This window comes from Zonotrichia leucophrys, chromosome 3, assembly GCF_028769735.1.
Source record: "Zonotrichia leucophrys gambelii isolate GWCS_2022_RI chromosome 3, RI_Zleu_2.0, whole genome shotgun sequence".
NCBI lineage: Eukaryota > Metazoa > Chordata > Aves > Passeriformes > Passerellidae > Zonotrichia > Zonotrichia leucophrys.
This window is the reverse complement of record NC_088172.1, coordinates 73597888-73617326: the sequence shown is the minus strand read 5'-3', so window position 1 is coordinate 73617326 and position 19439 is coordinate 73597888. Positions and strand designations below refer to the sequence as shown.

The 19439-nt window shown below is 38.8% G+C and overlaps 1 protein-coding gene across 1 annotated transcript in view; it reads left to right on the top strand.

Moving 5' to 3' along the window:
- Positions 1 to 19439, top strand: part of KIF26B (kinesin family member 26B) — a 278874-nt gene that overhangs the window by 103561 nt on the left and 155874 nt on the right. The window contains exon 4 of the mRNA XM_064708810.1: positions 9305 to 9471. Coding sequence (XP_064564880.1) covers positions 9305 to 9471 — 167 coding nt within the window. The remainder of the gene's footprint in view (positions 1 to 9304; positions 9472 to 19439) is intronic.

Sequence of the window (19439 nt, the reverse complement as noted above, 5' to 3'; positions counted from 1 at the left end):
TGATGTCTTGACATTGCTGGCAGTTGGTAACTGATCAGAGAAATGAAAGCTTGTTTTCATAACAAATGCATTACTCCTGCACACAGTGCAATAGAGCCTCAGAAATGCAGTCACTTCATTTTACTGCTGCCCCACGTGTGCAGACAGGAGTCAGACACACTCCTCTTTCGATTGCTGCACCAGTTATTTTAGCACAATTAGCCTGGCTGCTGAGGACTCAAAAGGTGGCTGATGCAACAAGGGATTACAGTGAGAGTGCTGAATCTGGATGTATGAAAGCAGCTTTGACTGAGTCACACAAAAGAAAGGCATTTTCTCCTGTAAAATGTTACTAATCTGATAGAGAATAAGACAGTGCAAAAAGGTAAGATTAATTTCTAGCTGCACAGCTTTATAATGCAGCAAGATATACAGGTAGCTAAGAGAATTAACAACTTCATAAAAGTAGATTTAGAAAAAAGAAACTGAAAACTATAGGCAGCCTCAGCTTTCCAACAGATTGATATGTTATTGCCATCTTCTTGACGAGAAAGGAAGCAGTTTTATTGTGTTGCTGCACAGTGCCTTTTTTTGCATTGCTAAAATGCTTAGAGACACAAAATTGAGAACAGAACCTGTCTTTGCTAGCTGATGTTCCTATTTTTCATTTGCAGAGTCAGTGTGGGAATGTGCCAGCTAGGAAACCTTACATTGCTGTTCTGTCAGCAGAGGCTTGGTTGGTGGAACTTTGTGAATGAGAGGCGTGCGCGGGCCTGGCTGATGGTGCTTTACTTGAAAGGGATGCTCACAGCCCTACAGGAGTCTGCCTGTGGCAAGTCTGCTTCACTGAGGGCCTCTGGGGCAAGGAGAGCCTGCATATTTACACCCCAGAAAGGCTGTCCAGCCTGTACCTTCCTTGGAAAGGAATAGAAAAGGCTGGCCTAGTCCTGAAGGGACAGGAGAAAACTTTGAGGGTATTGAAAAAGGCAGTTCTGATAGCTGTTGTGGTTTTGTAACAAGGTAGAGGCCTTACCTTTCAGAAAATAGTATGATAATTAAGAAGTAGCTAATAAATAAAATTTGCATGCTGTGTCACTGACTAAAGGAGCACTGCAGATTTTAATCTACTTCTGTACAGGGATTGAGTTCATTTGAGGTAGATATTTGCTGTCCTGAATTCAAGGTGTGTTACCTTGTCATAAAAGGAAGTCTGGTTTGGCAAGCAGGACATCCCCTCACAGACCCATGCTGGCTGTGACCAATGACTCTGTTGTCCTTCAGGTGTTTTGCAGTAACTCCTAGCATGATCTTCCTCATGATTTTACCAGGCACTGAAGTGAGACTGATGGGCTTGTCACTCCTTTTAGCCTTCCTGAAAACTGGGACAGTGTTTTGAAGCTTTTAGTCAATCAGGACCTCTCTGGATTTCCAAGACTGTTCAGCAATCATTGTGAGACATCTCACGGTGACATCAGCCATCCACTTGAATAGTACTCTTGGATAAATCCCACCAGCCTCTTAGAGGGTTCCAACTGGAAAAAAACCCCTGTTTTGTAAGGCAGAACTCTTAAGTGTAAGAATTTGAGGAAAATGTCTTATGGTAAAGGAATCCACCATTATTTGGATGCCTGATCAGTCTCTAAGTAGCTGATCTTGAGACATTCAGCAATTCAGGGCAAAATGTTTCCATTTAATGAGCTCTTGAGTATGACATGGAACTAAATATAACTTAGCAACTTTAATGGGTAGATGTGGCCATGCCTGCAAAAATTTGGATTTCATCTGTGCTGAAGAGTGCACTGGATCTGTGTTAATAATAGTGATAATGATGATAGTCATCATCATCATTATTATCTGCTTTCTAGAGGGACATGGGAGGTGCCTGCAGTAGTCAAAAGTCATCTTTCTTTTGGACAGCAGGAAGCTGGAGGTTGCAATTAAACTCCACATGCTGTCATGGTAACTAATTTATGTTTAAATAAAAGTAGTTTAGACTAAATAATGACTCTGATTAAATAGAAAGCATAATCAGCATTCTTACTATGCCAGTGATTCTCCCTTGGAAAAACCTCACTCTTTCTAAGGTGTTTACCCAGAATCTGTGCTGTTACAGTAGCCCTTTCTGCTAGATCAGTATATCAGATTTTGTGTGCAACTTTGTGTAAAGTAGGAGCAAAGTGTGTGCAAAGATACTCTCTAGAGTTTCAGTGCTCACAATTAACAGTGCCTTGCCTTTGGTAAGCAGCTTCAGGATGTCTACATCCAAGAAAGAGCTTGAATACAGATTGACATTATGTGTGTCCTTTGTCAGCCTCTTTCTCATAGAACACATTCTTTTGACAAGGAAAGGGCTATCAGGATCTGCTGTCTTGCTCTTGTTCAAACGGAGTCTGTATCAGTAGTTGCAGTGATCTCTGATTATAGAGCTGCTCAGTATTTTACTGAGAGAGAGAAAGGTCATAATCAAATGGCATAATGCTGTAGGATTATGCCAGTGCCCTTAGCTACAGGAACTTGCTTACTGATTCAAAATGATTTTTTTTCTAAAGGTGAACTTTGTCCTGAATAATTCTTTAAATGTGTCTTCTGTTGTAGTGAGTGATTTGTGAGAGATGCAGAGTATGTCCTTGGTACTCTGGTGTATTAAAAGATGAATGACTTTGGAAATCACTACCACTTTCAAGTTGCACTGATTGAATGGTGCAATTGTTCCTTTTTTGCCCTGTGAAGGATGTGTTAATAATTTGATAGTTGTGTGGGCTGCCCACACAAGATTTCTCTTTTTCTCTACCCCTCTGCCCTTAAAATCCAACTTCAGTTTAATGGTAGTTCAATAAACACTCTACCAGCTTTAACTCAAAACATTTAAAGCTGTATTTAACAAGGGTATTTGAAACTGACCCATTATTATTTATCTTTCCTGTTTTCACATGCTAACATCTCCTCACAACATGGTAAAATTATGAAAATGAAATCTAATAAATGTCAAATTATCCACATTTGTCTTTCTTTTTTATACTGAGTACAATGAATCCTAGCTGTTATCTTGTCCTTTGAATGCTACCAAACATAAATTTATGCTGCACTTTTTTTCTTACTGCACAGAACTTAATGCAGAATTTCCATGTTAGGCAAAAAGGATGAAGTCATTATTACCAGAAGGGCTCAGAGAAAATTGCTAACTTGTGGGAAGAGGGCCTACTACTTACTGATAAATTCCCTTGGTGAGAAATGCCTTTTGCAGGTGAGGTAGAATTCCAATATTTTCTTCATTAACCTCCCTTCTGAAGAGACTCAAGAAGTGTCAGCTCCTGCTCCATTTCTTTTCTGATGCTGCTTCCTATAGGCAAGTTACTGTAATTCCACTGACAGTTTTAGTGGCTGGGAAGCTGGTGGTTGACAGAAAACTTCAGGTTTTTAATCTCATTCTGCAATCTGCTGTACCAGCACATCAGACAGTGAACTCTTATGCACTAAAGGAAGCAGACAGATTATTTCAGTTTTCAAAATTAATTTGTAAATAAGATTCTTGCCTCAATGTTTAAGAATTAGTAGATCAAGCCCAGGAAAAACAGGGCTGCTCAGTTCTTGGGAAAGATTTGGTTTTCCATGCATGTGTCAGAAGAAGGATCCCATGCAGGATGTACTGTGAGTTGCACCTCCCACTGCTTGTTTCATCGTCCCATACATCAGAAACCAGCTTCCTGGAGCCAAATGGGAAGAATATCTTGTTATGACTGAGAAGAAACTGATGACCACAAGGAGTTGGTTGGAAGGTAAAAATATTAATATTGTAGAACAGCCAGAGTACATGATTATGCTCAATGGAAAACTTGGTATTAAGTTGTTAAGCTTGTGTTATAAACAGGTTTATATTAATTTATGGTGGTTTTGGTATGCAGAGCTTTGAGAGATGTATCCTTTAGTGCTTCCCTCAACTCATCCTTAAAAGACAAGTCTTTCAGAAGAACTTTTTTCTTGGTTAATGTAGACATTTATTGTCTAAAATAACCCAGGAAGTCATTTAGTCTGAATTTTCTGCCAAATAAATACTGTGCTGCTCTGAATAAAGAGTAGATTGCCAAAAAAGTCATGAATGAGTGTATGAAAGAGAGCTTTCTACCTTCAGTTTCTTCTTGCTGGGGAGCTTCTCTCTTGAGGTTAGGAATTCTGTACACTGAGAATTGCTTTATAGTGAACTTGAACACAGATTTATATTTTGAATTTACTTTCAGATATGGATATATTTCACACATTTCTGTGCATCCACTTCGTTGATCAGTTACTGATGATAGCTAGATTGTGGGAATGTTCCTGAATGCTTCACTACCTCCAGAGCAATGAATATTTCACATCTTTCAAAAATGCTAACTTTCATTTGTAAGGTATGCATAGGTAATTTCAGTTGGGAGTCCTCAGTTAGGAGTTTTAGAAACATTAATGAGCTTGGCTATAAAATGCCCTTATGTAAATATAATTAACCTCATACTGCACAATGGCAAATCTTATGCACAGAGAGACTCTGTAATTGGAACGGGAAGAGAATCTATCCCAGCTGACACCTGTGGTTTAACTGCAGAGCCATCTTTTTCCTATGAAGTACAGAATTTAAATCATGATTTATCTCCAGCTCTTGCTGTGTAGTGTCAGAAAGCAGAGAAAGAGGAGGTTAATGGTTGCCTTGCATTTATGAGACAGAAGGAAAAAATGGAGCCCTGGGAGGGATATCTGTCTTGTTCCATGTGCACTTAAAAGGTTTTTATTGAGGCATGAAAGGTTGCGTTGTTTCATGCTTTGTCTTTTTGTTGCTTATCCAGGCAGTGATGTACTGCCAAAAATTCTATAAAGGAATTTCTCAAAATATATCTTCTTAACTGATCTTAAACCTCATGTATATACTATGTGGGTACTCACAAAAAAGAAAGAGAATTTAGTAATCAAGTCTTTTCCCCCTTAAGTATAGAAACAGCATCTACTAAGAGAGATGGTGACAGTAAAGGGGCAGATTTCCATGAACTGTGCTTGTGAGGCATATGTTAGTGTGGAAAAAGAAAAAGATTAAAAAAAAAATCACCTGAGTTTTTTAATGCTCAAAGAGTAATTTTCAGCTATGTTCTTTGAACTGGGATGAGGAAAAAATTCTCCAAGAGCTTTGAAAATGTCTATTCTATGAGCATTTTTTCCTTAAATGCATGATATATCCTGGGTTATTTACTCAAGTTTGCATATGTGTGAACTTAAAAAGCATGGCCAGAAGAGAAAGAGCTAATTTGGTACTGTGACTGGAGCACAGAGTAAATGAGATGGTAAGATTGCTTTCAAATATCACTCTTCAATTTGGCTTAATAGCTTGAATGATCTCCACACTCTTAATCTGTGAGACAAAAGAAAGAAATGCAAAATAACTGACTTGAAGTCAGTAGTTTTTGGATATGTGAATATTCTGGGCTCCTTTCTACCCCCTGCTTTACGTATATGTATTAGATTCTGGGAACAAATGAAGATTTAACAGTCAAATATTGTGGGCACATATCTCGGCGTCTGGTGAGGTACCCAGTTTACAGATTGACCCACACGTACAAATTTGTGCAGTTGAAACAATACTCTGGAAAGGTCCATAAAAGGTTCACAGCCTGGCACAGAATTTGGCATGGCACCTCCTTTCCATTTGGTTCCACTGGCTGCATGACCAAAGGGATGTAAGGAAAAGAGAGCAACAGAGTGACTTGAACTTGTGCAGACAAAACCTGTTAAAGGTTATGAGGGCTGCAGTATCACAAGATACTTCTGTGGGTCATTTCCTGTGTAACACAAAGTAGTGTTGCAGACTTCTCAAATTAAGAATTAGAAAACGAAATTCAGGTTAATATTTCAGTTTTCGATGCTTCTAGAGACATTTCACTATTGAAAAATCCCACAATAGTAGAAAGTAAAAATTGCTAGAAGTGGAGATAATTTCTAGGTTAGGAGATCCTGAACTATGACAAGGCCAGTTCTTATTTTATATTGATTTTTCCGTGTCTTAGGTATGTTCCCATTTTGGAATCCCTGTAATACAGTCTTGACTAAGAAGTGTCCCTGCTGAGGAGAAGAGTAAATCAATGGAGCACAAGGATAGACATTATCTATGTTTGGAATTTAGCTCTGAGCGAGTTCCTGCTAAGAAGCAGATTTTTTTGCCTAGTAAATTTGCCAGCATCTGTAAGGAAACCAGGCAGTGTTGTGGGACCCTGAGGATCAAGAGGGTCCTTAACAAGCCCAACACTGTTTTATGAGTATCCATCCAGGGTGTCTGTAGGAGGGCACTCAGGGATGCTGCTTTTTGCAGGTGATATGGCAATGTGAATAACTTTTTGTTCACATTGTTTTCTGCAGCGAAGCAAGTGATGTGATTGAGCAGGAAGGAGAGCTGCTGCCTGTCCAGCAGGCACTGGTGGTCAGCACCATAGAGATGTTTCACAACTTGCAGTTTGAGCAGCTGACCATCCCTGGAGTTCTTGGACTGTTGTGTAGGACACATGATAAAACAGCATTTATATTATATTATTTATATTACTGAAAACCCTACAATTAGGGAACAACCCCAATCTGCATCTGCCCATAGTATATGTGATTACAAAAGGAAGTATTCTTTTTCTCACTTCTCTCTGTTCTATTTTTGGTACTGCACAAATACAGAATTTGTGAATATATTTGATTATTTCCACCTTCTTAATTTCCTTTGTAGTTTACAATAAGAAAATGTCATCTAGACAACAGGCTTTATAAAATCTTCATCCCCATTTTTTAAAAAGCATTAACATTCTATTTGCTGACTGATATACATTTCTCTCTGAGTGCATAGGTGAGGGGCAGTGGTTTATATCTTCCTAAAGGAATGTCATGTCTGTTTGTTAAATTATTATTTTGGAGTGCTTGTGTTTAAGAACTACTTAGCCAAAAAACTCAGAAACCAAGCCTCTAGACAATTTCTGGGAAGCTTGAGAGTGATACTTTCAAGCAGTGTGCACAATCAGTTTGAGGCATTTTGTTCCTCTGAAGCTCATGTTAGACTTGTGGATGTGGACAAGGATCACCAGAAAGTCTTGACAATTGCAGAAACCATGTCACCAATGTGACATGGCTTTCATGTTGTCCTAAACACCAAGGCACAGAAATACTTTTCTGTTTTGCAGTTGTCTGAAATGCCTCTCTCAAGCCTCACCATCTCACAACTTCAGGGGATCTGCTGATGCCAATAGAAGTGTATTGCACTGGCTGTGGAGATTCATATTTGGAGTAGCAAATCTTTATTTGGCAGTAGATGGGGAGGTTATGATTGCAGCTGAGATAATTCAACTCGCCAACTTCTTAACTGCTTTCCGTTTGCCATGGGAATAGCAGCTCCCAGTGACACCGCCAGCAATGGTAATTAATTAATGATGCACCATCCTGATGACATATATTTGCACTGAATGAGCTAAGAGGAGGCTAGGTTTATATATGTACTCTTCTCTGAGGGGAGAGTTGTCTCTTAGCAGTTGTCTGTTTAGTAGCTCCCATGGAAGGTGAGGAATTTGGTTTCAGGATAATTAAAGGGGACAGAGCAGAATCTTGTGTTAGTTCATTGCAAAGATAAATAGCTGGGTTATCAAGTATTATGTGATATTCAAGGAAATATTGTTTAGTGAATTCAAGAGTGCTGAATGCCCCAGCTGGACATACATAGGTAGCAGGACACTGAAAAACTGTCTGCCTTCACCCTGGAAATGCAAGGAGCTATTCTGGCAGGCAGCCTAAATTCCTGCATTCTGCCAGTAGTATGAGATGATTTAAGTCCAGGCCTTCATTTATAGCCTTCTGAGAGCACTGCTCATTCTGTGTAGTGAATCCTGTAAACTGGAATGGCTCAGCATGGGATTAACATGATGGGGGCACTTTCAGCAATCTTCTGGTTCCTCATAAAAATAGAGAGGCTAGTTTAACATTCCTGTTCTTGAAGTATTGTGGTCCTTGGTCTCAAAGTACGTAAAATAAGGATAAACACTCCTATTATTTTAGCTATAGCAGAATGGATAGCAATTTTCTGTGAGAGAAACAGAGACTGCATGATAGTTGGTCTAAAAAATGTTGCCATATCATGTCTTCTTTCCCTCACAAATAAAAATCAGTTCTTCAGCTTTGCTTTTAATTACTGAAATGTTTAACGGGTGAAATAATGCAAGCCTAAGTGAAAAAAGAACTTCAGGACGATTTCAAATATTTTTTTGATGTGCCTCACAAAGATGTTTTGTTGTTTTTGTGGTGTCAAGTAGAGGTATGAAATTGAAGAGGTGAGGGACTACCTCTTGGAAACTTTTTGCAGGGGGAAGGAAGCTCTGCCGTGGATAGCAATAACCTGAGAGTGTTCTTTTTAGGCATGCGTTGCAATTTTGTGTCATGCATTGATGAACAGAAGCTATTTGTCATGGAAAATGCGGGGAAGGAAGAAAAGGAATTTGTTAGGAATTGCACGAAGTATGGGAGAACTTGACAGCATTGTAAATTCATGCAGAAGAAGTCACAAAACTGAATTCAAACTATTCAGGAGTTGCTTCAGTAGAGCTTATCCAGCTTACTCGGAAGTCAAAGATCTTTCAGTCGATTTGAGGAGAGCCGGCTCAAATCTGATGGGACTCTCATTCTCTTCAGACAATGAAAGGCTGAGATGAGACTTCCTAAAAAGAAAAAAATGTTAGATGGGTCATCAGAAGAATGAAATCACATGATGCTTAAAATCTTTTAAGAAAGGTAGTGAAAGAGAATAGTAATGATCCCAATTTTGCAGAGAGGTGATAAATTGCCTAAGATCCCAAGGGGCTCTCTCCTATGCTATTGAGTTTGCTAGAGAAAGGTCAAAAAAATGTTTAATACACTAGAGAGGTGTTATTTTACAAAGACAAAAAATGTTGTCCTTTTAATTCCTCCCCTCTCCCCTTCCTCCTCTGAAATAAAATATACATATTTTGCACAAATCTAATCTTTCTTTTATCTTGAGGTAAGACCAAGCAAAGATTATGGTTTACTCTTTCTTTTCTGTATGGATGGAAAACCGTGTACATCATTGATATTTTTAGTGGTGGGATACATTTATCCCATTTGTTCTAATGCAGACATGGTTAGAGCAAAGCTGAGGTACTGTAGATTAGTGTGAAAGCAGCAATAAACTTGTTCACAGAGCAGCAAAGAGGGAGTGAATGAAGTGCCTCTCTCTTACTCCATCTGCAGTCCAGAGGCATTGCTGGATTAGGAGGGGTCAGCCAGTGAGCTTCAGCTGATGACACCTCTGCTTTTTTTCTGTCTTCAGATATCTCAGTTTATGACAGAGACTGGTCGAGAGGGCCTGACTGAAGCAGCTCTGAACCGCTACAATGCAGACAAGCCCTCCCTGTACAGCTTCCCTGCTTCCCAGAGCACATACGTTGCCAGTGAAGTATCCACAGGCACCTCGGTGGCAGCATCATTTTTTGCCAGGTAAGAGAGGTTTCTCAGATTTTCCTTTGCTGGACACATAATTTCTTTTAAAGGAGACAGCTCCATAGTGAAGAAGGATATCATGTCAAAAGATGGGTGTAGATACAGATCCATCACAAACTTGCAGGAATTACCATGAAAACGTTGTTTAATCCAACTACATGCATTTATCTGTAAAATGGGATGACGCTTCTATGCTCTTCTGTAAAATATCTCTTCAGTGCTTGATTTGGGTTAAAATGAGATTGTGCTCCTGGAATAGCACTTGACTTTGTGACATATTTAGAGGGGTATATCCCTGAATGAGAAGGGCCCATCCAAGTAATTTCCTGAGACAGGTAATTAACTATAGAGCTAACTGGAGGTGGCTAGTTCAGTTTGGTGGCAATATTCAGACTTCTTTTTGAATTTTACTTCCATCTAGGGAATTATTAAGGTTTCACTTTCAGACTGAAAAGTTAAGGTTTCTGATTTCAGCTTCAGTTCCTGCTGTTCCACTAAACTGACCTGAGAGTCTAAATTCAGCCTTGGAACATGCTTTATGTTGAATATTCAGACATCAATAAAAGAAATCGATGGCATAAGGTGTGGGATCTCAGCACCTCAGGACTGAGGTGCCGAGTCACCGAGACCACCCTTGGGGGGCTCGGGAGTCCTGGAATGTTGCCAGAAGTGTCTGGTGGCTGGACTTTGATCCTACACAGGAGACGACACCTGTATGAGGATAGGAGGATTTCACCGGAGTGAATGGTGAAGGGATTAGTTAGTTAGAGAGTGAAACACAGGGTTTAGGATTTCTGTACAGGGGGGTTTAGAGAAGTAAGATGGAGGAATTGGGGCGTGTCCTGTCCTTCTTCTTCTTCTCCTCCATCTTCTGTGGTGATGGTGGCACTTTGGGATTGGTCATTACTAAAAGTGCACTGGTCAATAAAGGTGAAAGGTATTGGGGAAAAATGATAAATATTGTATACGTAACTTTGGGTATAAAGATAGGTGACCGCCCGGAGGGCAGGAGAGTGTGCTCATGGCTGGCTGCTGAGCAGACCTCTGTCGGGCCGAGAGAAAATCTTTTAGATAAACAATTAATAAACACAGAGACCGAGAAAAGAACTGAAGCCTCTTCTCGTCCTTTGAAACGCGGGCTGCACCAAGGCCACCCCGGGCCTTTCCAGGCCATCCAAACAGCCGAAAATCGGACAATAAGGTTTAATTAAAACAAACCTTATGACTGTCTTAATTAATTTGTTAGTAAAATGTCTTGTGAAATGGGCATATCAGCTAAGAAGTGAAATATCAATTATCACTAACAAAAATGTTTTTTTTTGGTACAGAAATGTCCTCTTTACAGAACAGATTCTTTTTAGCCCAGTTGAACCCTTATGTAACAAAAGACATTGAAATAATCCTTGTGTTTTAATGATTTTTATTAATTAGAAGATTGACTTGGGAAGAGTAACAAAATAACAGGAGAATAAGCCATTATTATAGCACTTCCAGTCCAATCCAGCGAGAGATCTTGATTTCAAAACATGGAGTGAACTTTGAGCTAGCGCCTCAAGCACTTTCTGATCAGCTTCCTTCCCTTGAGAGAGCCAAACTGTTAGTAATTCCACATGCTTCTATTTTATTTTAAAGGTAAATGGAAAACTTATAAAGTTGTTGGAGTCCATAAATTTGGAAAAAAAAATTCCTCTCCTATTTTTCATCAACATGGGAGATGCATGTGTTTGATGAGTGTCACACCACAAGTGAGTCATGTAACAGGATTAAGCGTAGCATTTTAGAAGATCCAGTTGTTTGAGGCAACTCTTCCATTTTTTCTTTGCAGATGAGATGCTGCAAAAGCAAATGTAAATGATGACAGTGGTCTTAGTTTGCTGCCCTTTTCTGTTTAACTGCAGGCAATTTAAATTAAAATTGCTGAATATACACACATGGTAATATCTAGCTGGAGTGCAGATTGGGATTAGCACATATTTTAGCATGAATTGATTTATGAAGATGACTTAACTCATTTGTTCTTCATTGTTTCATTGTTTATGCTGAGAGAATTAATTTGGTCTTAATATACTCTGCTGAAATGTAGGAAACTAATTAAATTTACTCAAAATCCCTAGTGTAAATCATAGCATTTTAAGTAGAGCTCAGTTAGCTTTTAGCTGATGATGTGAATTCTTGGGTGTGCTTGGTCCAGCAGAGATCTCATGTTTAGACTGTTTATTTTTAAACTGTACTTAGCGAGACAAAAATACCTGGTTTAGTTTGGAATATTGCACAATTAGATTAATATCACTTATGTAAGTCAGTTTTGTCCTGCATTTCAAATTACATCATATGCTGGCAATTAAGCAGCAAATTCAAGTCAGTTGCTCACTGCTTGACCTTTTAACAAGAAAATTGCCAAGTTGTTTTCCAAACCCAAATCACTAATTTTTGTTTTGCATCTTGTGTGTCAATTTGCATTTCTGTCAAGTTGTGGTAAGGGACCTACTTGTACGTGTATTCATAAAATGTGAAGTGGAAGGCAGTGGTTGTTTAACTCATTAAGATGGTGCACTCTTTATAATGTGAAACAGTCCTTTGTACCACACCTATGAATTCTAAGCTTTTGTTTTTTATGGTTGTCAGTGGCACATGGAGTAGTGACTACCAGCTACATATGCTTTTTTTGAATGTGTGTCACAAACCACATTTTCACAGTAAGTAAGAAATTATTACAAAACCAGAGAAATTTGCCAATGTGAAGCTGAAGTTCACAGTTGAAGAGTAGAACCTATTCTTTTGAAATTTGAATAATGACCCACAGTATTTCGCTCTAACTTCCTTAACAAGCAAAGCAAACCTCAGATGAGGCTCAGATATAAGTCATCCATCATCAGGAAAAAAACCCAGTTAACTAAAACACTGTAGTACGGAGGAAATGTCAAGGCATCCATGGAACTTTTGGTTGTAATTACTTCAGAAATATCAGGCATGGATTACTGGGAGCTCATAACTTTTCTGTTCTCAGGCACTACTAGTTCAACAGTGACAGCCACTTGACTGGCTGATAGCTGGCATTTAGCCATGGAAAAGTATCCTGAGGCCCGAGTGACTCTCAGTGTCTTTAAAAAACAGGAGACTTATCAGATGTCTCAATACTTGACTGTTAGGTTTCATGGTCTATAGCTGACAGATTTCCAAAACAGCTAAGAGGGCTGTAACTTCTGCGAATTGTCATTTGTTGGGATATTGCTGCAAGGGAACTTATGACACGTCAGGATTCCCATGGGACAGTATGTGAATGCTTTAAAGGAACAGACATTGAAAACTGTCCAAAGTGCTCAGCTGGTAGGCTTATGAATATTAGATGATACAGGTATGAATAATGAATTTCTAATGGTGATTCAGACACAGAAACTGAATTCAATCAATTGTGCTTTTAGTGACAAGCACTAAATTTGCCTTTTTGTTTAGGACTATCACTCATTTTTGTCTCAGATATGCTTCAATCATGATAATTTAGCAATATTCTTGCTTCTAACCAGTACACATTCACGATGAGAATAATTCATTTAGTGAATGTGAGATAATGTTAAGATTCTTTACTCATAATGAATCATTTAAAGAGCATTTTAGAATTTTTTTGCATGACTTAACTTCTGCCTCCAGTTCCTTAGATGCACAGCATTTTTGGGCCATTGCAGCCTAAGGTGTGACAGCCTCTCACTTTGTGTCCTCCCAGCACCATGCAGGAGTGTGCCACCCCAGCTAAGGGATTAGTAGATTCCTTGCTGATACTGCCAAAGAACTGAGGGAAGAGCCTTCTGTCACTTGTTTCCCTGGTGTCTCTGTGAAGCTTTATCAGGCCAAGTGGCATAGTAATTTTATTCCTATCTATGCTGATTTCTACATGGAGAAAACTTCTGCGACTCTGACTCCAGCTTTGATGACTCACTACTCTGTAAAGGAACCTGCCCTTCTGAATAAAAACTTTTTCTTGTGACTGGGCTGTAGAGTTTCAGCAGTCTCTCTGAGGTGATAGCATGATGCAGGAACCAGAAGTGAAAACTGGACCAGAGCCTTTATGTTGTCCATGGCAATACATTAAAGTTTTTGGGATCTTGGTGCTGTTCCTTTTTTTCCCTGTATCAGTAAACTTGCTTTACTGGAGAGGAAGAACTTTTCATCAGAACAAAGGAGAGACATAAAAGCCCATTTCACTTGAGATGTAAAAAAAGATTAAAAAAACTTGACAAGGAGGAGATATTTTTGAATGCTAGTCTTTAAAGTTGTTTCGTATTGCTAGTCAGGAAGTGTAAGTGTATTTGGAACAAAAGCCTGCCTCAGTCTGAAATCAGATATAGTCATATTTGGATTAATTGAGCCTAATGGGAATATAGATAATCTTGAAAGTAGCCTGTTCTAGGGATCATTTTCCATGTCTTTTTGCAACTAAACACGAAAGAGGGCCACACAGTGCTACTGTTGTAGATGGTGCAAGACATGTTTTTCAAACAGAATGTCCAATTTTTTTTAAAGCTCTTACATTAAGACAAAATAAGAATGGAAAAACTTAGTTGCATGTATAATGCATGCACAGCTACTAAGTGTGGGACAAGCTCAACTTACAGTTATCTTAATTCTTGGAAAAACTGCTGGTGACCCTTTCCCACTCATTCCCCATCCCTTTGTGGTATGGCAGCAGGGGAGGAGGACGTGAGGCCGTGCACTGTGGTCAAAGGGTACAGTGAATGTTGTGTTCAAAATGCTGCTGAATATGCTACATTTTCCTTCCATTCCAGAGAATCCTTTTTGAATATTTTTAAAAATTCTCTTGCATGAACTACAAAGCTGATATGAAGACAGTATTTGTGGAGCCCTCTTGTTAAAGCTGCTGTGCTGTTTTGATTACTTAGCACTCCAGAAACCCTGGAATCTCATACCTCCCTGGTTTTTTTGCGTAACTGTGGAAAACTTCATTTAATCACACAGCTTTTGATGTTTCCTGTTTTTCCTTATAGTTAGTCTATACAATCTTTGTGTGTATGTCTGTTTTAAAGCTCAAAGGAATCTGGAAAAACAAGGGCTTTCCCTTAAAGACTACTGTGTATTGCAGGCACACCATTTTAACATCTTGAGTTTTTGGAGGTCTGGGGCAAGTTTACAAAAATAAATTTTTCCTGGCTTTGCAATGGAGAATTTGTCACAACACGCACAGGCAAAACAGGTAAGAAAAAGAGGCAGCAGCTAGTAGAGAAGGAAATGGATTGAAGAAGCCAGGTCAGCAATCTGCTGTTGATATTCCTGTGACAGGTGCAGGGTCACGTCAGGCTGTGCAGGCTCATCCAGGGCATGGGAGCTGCAGAGGCCCCAGGGACCTCTCAGGAAAGAGCCTGTGAACATTGTCAGACAGTGAAAGCTGCCTGTCTGTGCCTTTCTAAAGAATGTTTTGGTCTGAGCAGCAGATAACTCATATGATGGTGTTTCTTCATGCTGAAGGGTGGTGGACCCAATTGCTCTTTCAAGCCAGGTAATGGTTCCCTAGTTTGGGTACTGCTTGGGAAGTTCCTGATATTGAATAGTTGTCACCTCAACATCCTTAAGAGAAAATTATTTTCTGAGACTTGGGTGAAAACATGTTTTGGTTCCTAGCTAAGTTATGCAGAATCTAACAGGATTTTCTTTCATTAGCTGAACAAATTAAATTCAACAGTTAAATTGTGGTCAGAGTCTTGGACATTTTGAAAAGCTATATATTAATATAACTCTAATCAGAATTTCTGACTCTTTTTCCCTCATCCTTATCATATGCTGCATAAGAAATGCAGAAAAGAATGTTAAGATAAAAGATCCACAGACTATCTTTCAGGAGGAATGCTGGCAGCAAGTTTGGAAACATCTGTAAATCATTTCACAAATATTTCTGCCTTCAAAGCCTGTCTTGGGCTAGCTCGTGGGGGAAATTTTAATCACAATGATCTCAGTCTTCCTGAAAGACCATGAAACGTTTAAAATTGGCACCTAGGTTTGAGTGCACAACTTCAGCGGCTGATTTTTCATACTTGCTCAACATTCCTCAGTAATGCAAGAGATCTATGTTCATAGTCCCTGCTTTTCTGAGAGCCCTAACAGGCTGTTTCTGCTTTCTGTTATTGGTGTTATTTTGTGTATATAAATTAAATACTAGTCAAAAGGGAATTGTGACTCTCATGAAGCGAAAGAAATCTGGCAGCTGAGGCATAAGGAATATTCTATGTTCAGTGTAAACAAAATGAAAATATCTTGGTGAGAAAGACTATGTGAGTTACATGCAAGAGTAGTCAGTGTGTAGTAGTGGAGGCAGTGATCTGATATGCAATGAAAAAATTAAGACTTCAGTGCCACATCTGGAAGAGGGAAAACAAAGGTATTTCAATTATCTCTAATTTTGCATGGTAGTTCTATCTTGGGTCCCAAACAATCTCCTGTGACTTTTTTTTTCTTCAAAGCTGACACATTTCCCATGACACTTTTGTTTAAATCAGTTAATGCCATTTGATTAAAAAAACTCCCAAATGCCTAACAGCAAGATTCCAGAGTAGGTCCATTTCTAACAAGAATTGTGTAGAGTACATGTCTGAAATAATGTGTCTGAATCTTTGCATATCACATGCTGCCATTATTTAAACAAAAGTTTAAGAAAATGTATACACTCTTTAGACCTTGGTTGGAAATCTGGTTGAGATATGTTTAAGTTGCCACCGGGCTGTGAACAAAAGTAATTTAAATCTTTATGCCGATTACATCCACTATATGTTGGTTGCAGATCGTTAGCTTGCATTCATATCTTAAAATACAGATAATAGACCTTGATTTTTAAGGAGGGTTTGGGGAGGGACCCATGGAGCTATAAAAAGAAATAAGCTAAAACTACCCTGGATTTTAGGGTAGAATACTATACTTACAGGAGTGTGCCATCTGCTTAGCCTCAAAGCTGTAACTGATGAAAAGGATGTAAATCTTCCTCATGTTCCTGGTATCAAAGTAATCCACCTAAGGTAAACCACTCTGTATGTTTAAAGGCAACAAATGTAGTTTTCTGGTCTAAGCATATTTAAAAAATGTATCTATTTAGAAGAATCTAAAGGAAAAGATTACTATCCAGGAACAAATTATTGACCATTGAACAGAGAAATTCAAATTCCAGCCTGTGAAAGGTATGTTACTTTGATATTATATCTTTATTGAAATATGCTACACCTGCTTCTGTGTGCTGCATGAGTCGAGTGTTTTCTGACCTGCACTTGCCCCACATATGGTTTGTTTTGTATTGATGGCAATGGTAATCACTAAATAATGCTGTTATTGAAGCAGTCATCAAGATTTGTGGCTTCTTGTGTAACTAGCCTTTCACTGTTGTGAGAAAATTTGCCCCTTTCCTCCTTTTTCATTTGTGAAGTTTTGAGATACAGTGTTTCTCTGTGATGCAATGAATATCTGGCTCGGTAAAGCAAAGGACACATTCTGTGGAATTTTTTCTGTTTAAGAGATTATCTTAAAATGGATGTCTTGTCTCCTAAGTATAATTCATTATATTATTTTTTCCTGGTATATATTGCCTAAAACCCAGAATCCCAGATTTTTTCTGATTCCTGTAGGAATCAGTGGTGTTTAGTTATAACCTTTTGTTTCTGTAAGCATATATTTTAATTTTTACTTAGATACACAAATTTGACCTTGTGTCTGGAATTCTTTTGCCTTACTAATTTTTATATAATCAGTTGTGTTCAATTTTTAAATTAAAAATTGCATCTTTGAATACAATGCATTTATGTATACTTTTCCCTCCTTTTTTTCTGACTGCTTATTTTCTCAAGTACAAATCCAATGCATGAAAATGCATGATAAGCAAAGACCCATTAACCTGGTAAGCAAACCCCTTCTGTCTCTCTGAGATCCTAGTCAACAGCTGATTATATTACAGTGAAAAGGGCCAGTAATGCAAACACCTACTTAATCTACTTCATGCAGTGTAAATGCTTTGTGGGAGCTCTAAGTGTTAGGTAGCCTCCATCAAGGCAGAAGGAGGTAACCAAGACACTTCCTGTCTTCAGTAATTAGCAATGGCCTTTGTCCCATGTTCTGAGATGTTCCCTTAGCTTAAGGTTTGCCTTGTCTATTTGTACCCCACTGATTGCTGCTGTTACAGATAAGAGGCTTTAGACCTGTAAATGGCTGTGCTGGCCCATTCTTGCTGCAGCGCTCATGTCTTAGATGCCATATACCAATAAATGCTTTGCACATGGGGAAGAGAATGGGATAATCTGGCACTGAGGTCCTGATTATTTGGTGGTTTGTTAAAGAAGGAGGTAATTTTTCATGGATTTGTGTTGCTAATCCTTCTAGGTAATTTCAAGCATTAACTACAAAAGTACCTAGGTGTATGGAAGTTGAATTCCTGCTGCTCTCCTTACACCTTGCTAAAACAGAGGTAACTTCTTTTCCATTTCTTGTCACATCTTGTGATTTCCTGCTGATTTCAACAGATTGAAAAAAGGGAGGCTAATTAAGCATAGATTTTGTCTTTTAATTTCTAACAGGGCTTCTTGAGTGCCAGAATGCTTGCTACTTGAACATCCGTTCCCTGCATTGATTTAGAAAAACTTAAAAGGAACTAAGGCTTTTTCCTTCTTCAACATTGCCTTTCCCTGAAACCTGACATGTACATTGAGAAAAACTGCTAGCAGCCTATGCAGTAATCCCTCAGCACCTGTTACCAAAGACTCCTGGTGTTCAATCTTGCTTTTTACTCTTAGGGCAGTGGAAAGGAAAATGGTCAGCATTAATCTTTTGACTTTTAGTTTAGTTGTGACTGCCAACCATAGTATAGGAAACCTCATGTTGATTTACTGTTTTGCATATTTCTTGCTTCTCTTAAACCTTGACATAAGAGTTCTGATTTACAGTGTCTCTATATTGATTTGTGGGGTGAGAAAGATGAATTGATGTAGTTGCACTGTCTGTAGCGGAAAATTATATGCACCACCAGTTGGTTTTTTCTCTCTGTTTTTAAAAACATCAAAATAACCTTTGCTCAAAGAGATCATAAATCCACAGTAATGAGAATTTTTCCTAAACATCTGGAGGGGCAAACTCTTACTCTGATAATTTCTTTCCTGTTACGAGTACTCTTTTAGTGCTGCCCCAGCAGCCTTGAAATTCAGCTGTGCTTTACCTTGTCTGTAGCATTCTCCATCACATGCTCAGTCAGTGTTTTCTGAACCTTGAGAGCAATCTGTTCAACTACTGAATGACTGGCTTTTCCTTAAAATTACCAAGGAATACAGGCCATTTTAGTTTTCCTTGCTTCTGGAATAAAAGCCCAATAAGAGAATGTGCTGAAATGTTGAAGTATCTGTTTATTGCCACATAATCTAAAATTAGGTAGGCAGCTGCCAGTTGTCTGGCATTCATCCCAGTGATGTGCTTATAAAATATAAGAGCACAGTGCACCTGTATACATGGCTAGGTGGCTCATAGCAAACAGAGATTCAGAACCTCTTTGCTCAGCTGTAAATTGAACATGATGCCCATCTCACAGCTGCTGTCCATTGGCATATTTTGGTCAAATTCTTGGTCTCTTCTGAGGTACTTAAATTCAGGAATACATGAACGCGTTGCATGCAGGACAGGGACTCCAGAGCTTTCTGCCACAAGTCTTGATTTGATAGTACTGGTTGCCTTTCAGAAGACAGACCTGTTAAAGAATAAAACAAGACATGAATGTACACATTCATAAGTAATTACAGGAACATTGCAACTAGCAGTCACAATTTTCCCTGTGAATGCATTTCTTGAGATTTTGTGAGTTTGGAGCTGTAGGGATTTTTGTATGGTTGGGGAGTTCTAGAGGCCCTTCTTTCAAGTGTATTTTCTGTTGTTTAATAAAGACTTTTCAATGATATCTTCAATCAAAGTGTTTACAGGGTCTGTCTCTTCAGCTGTCT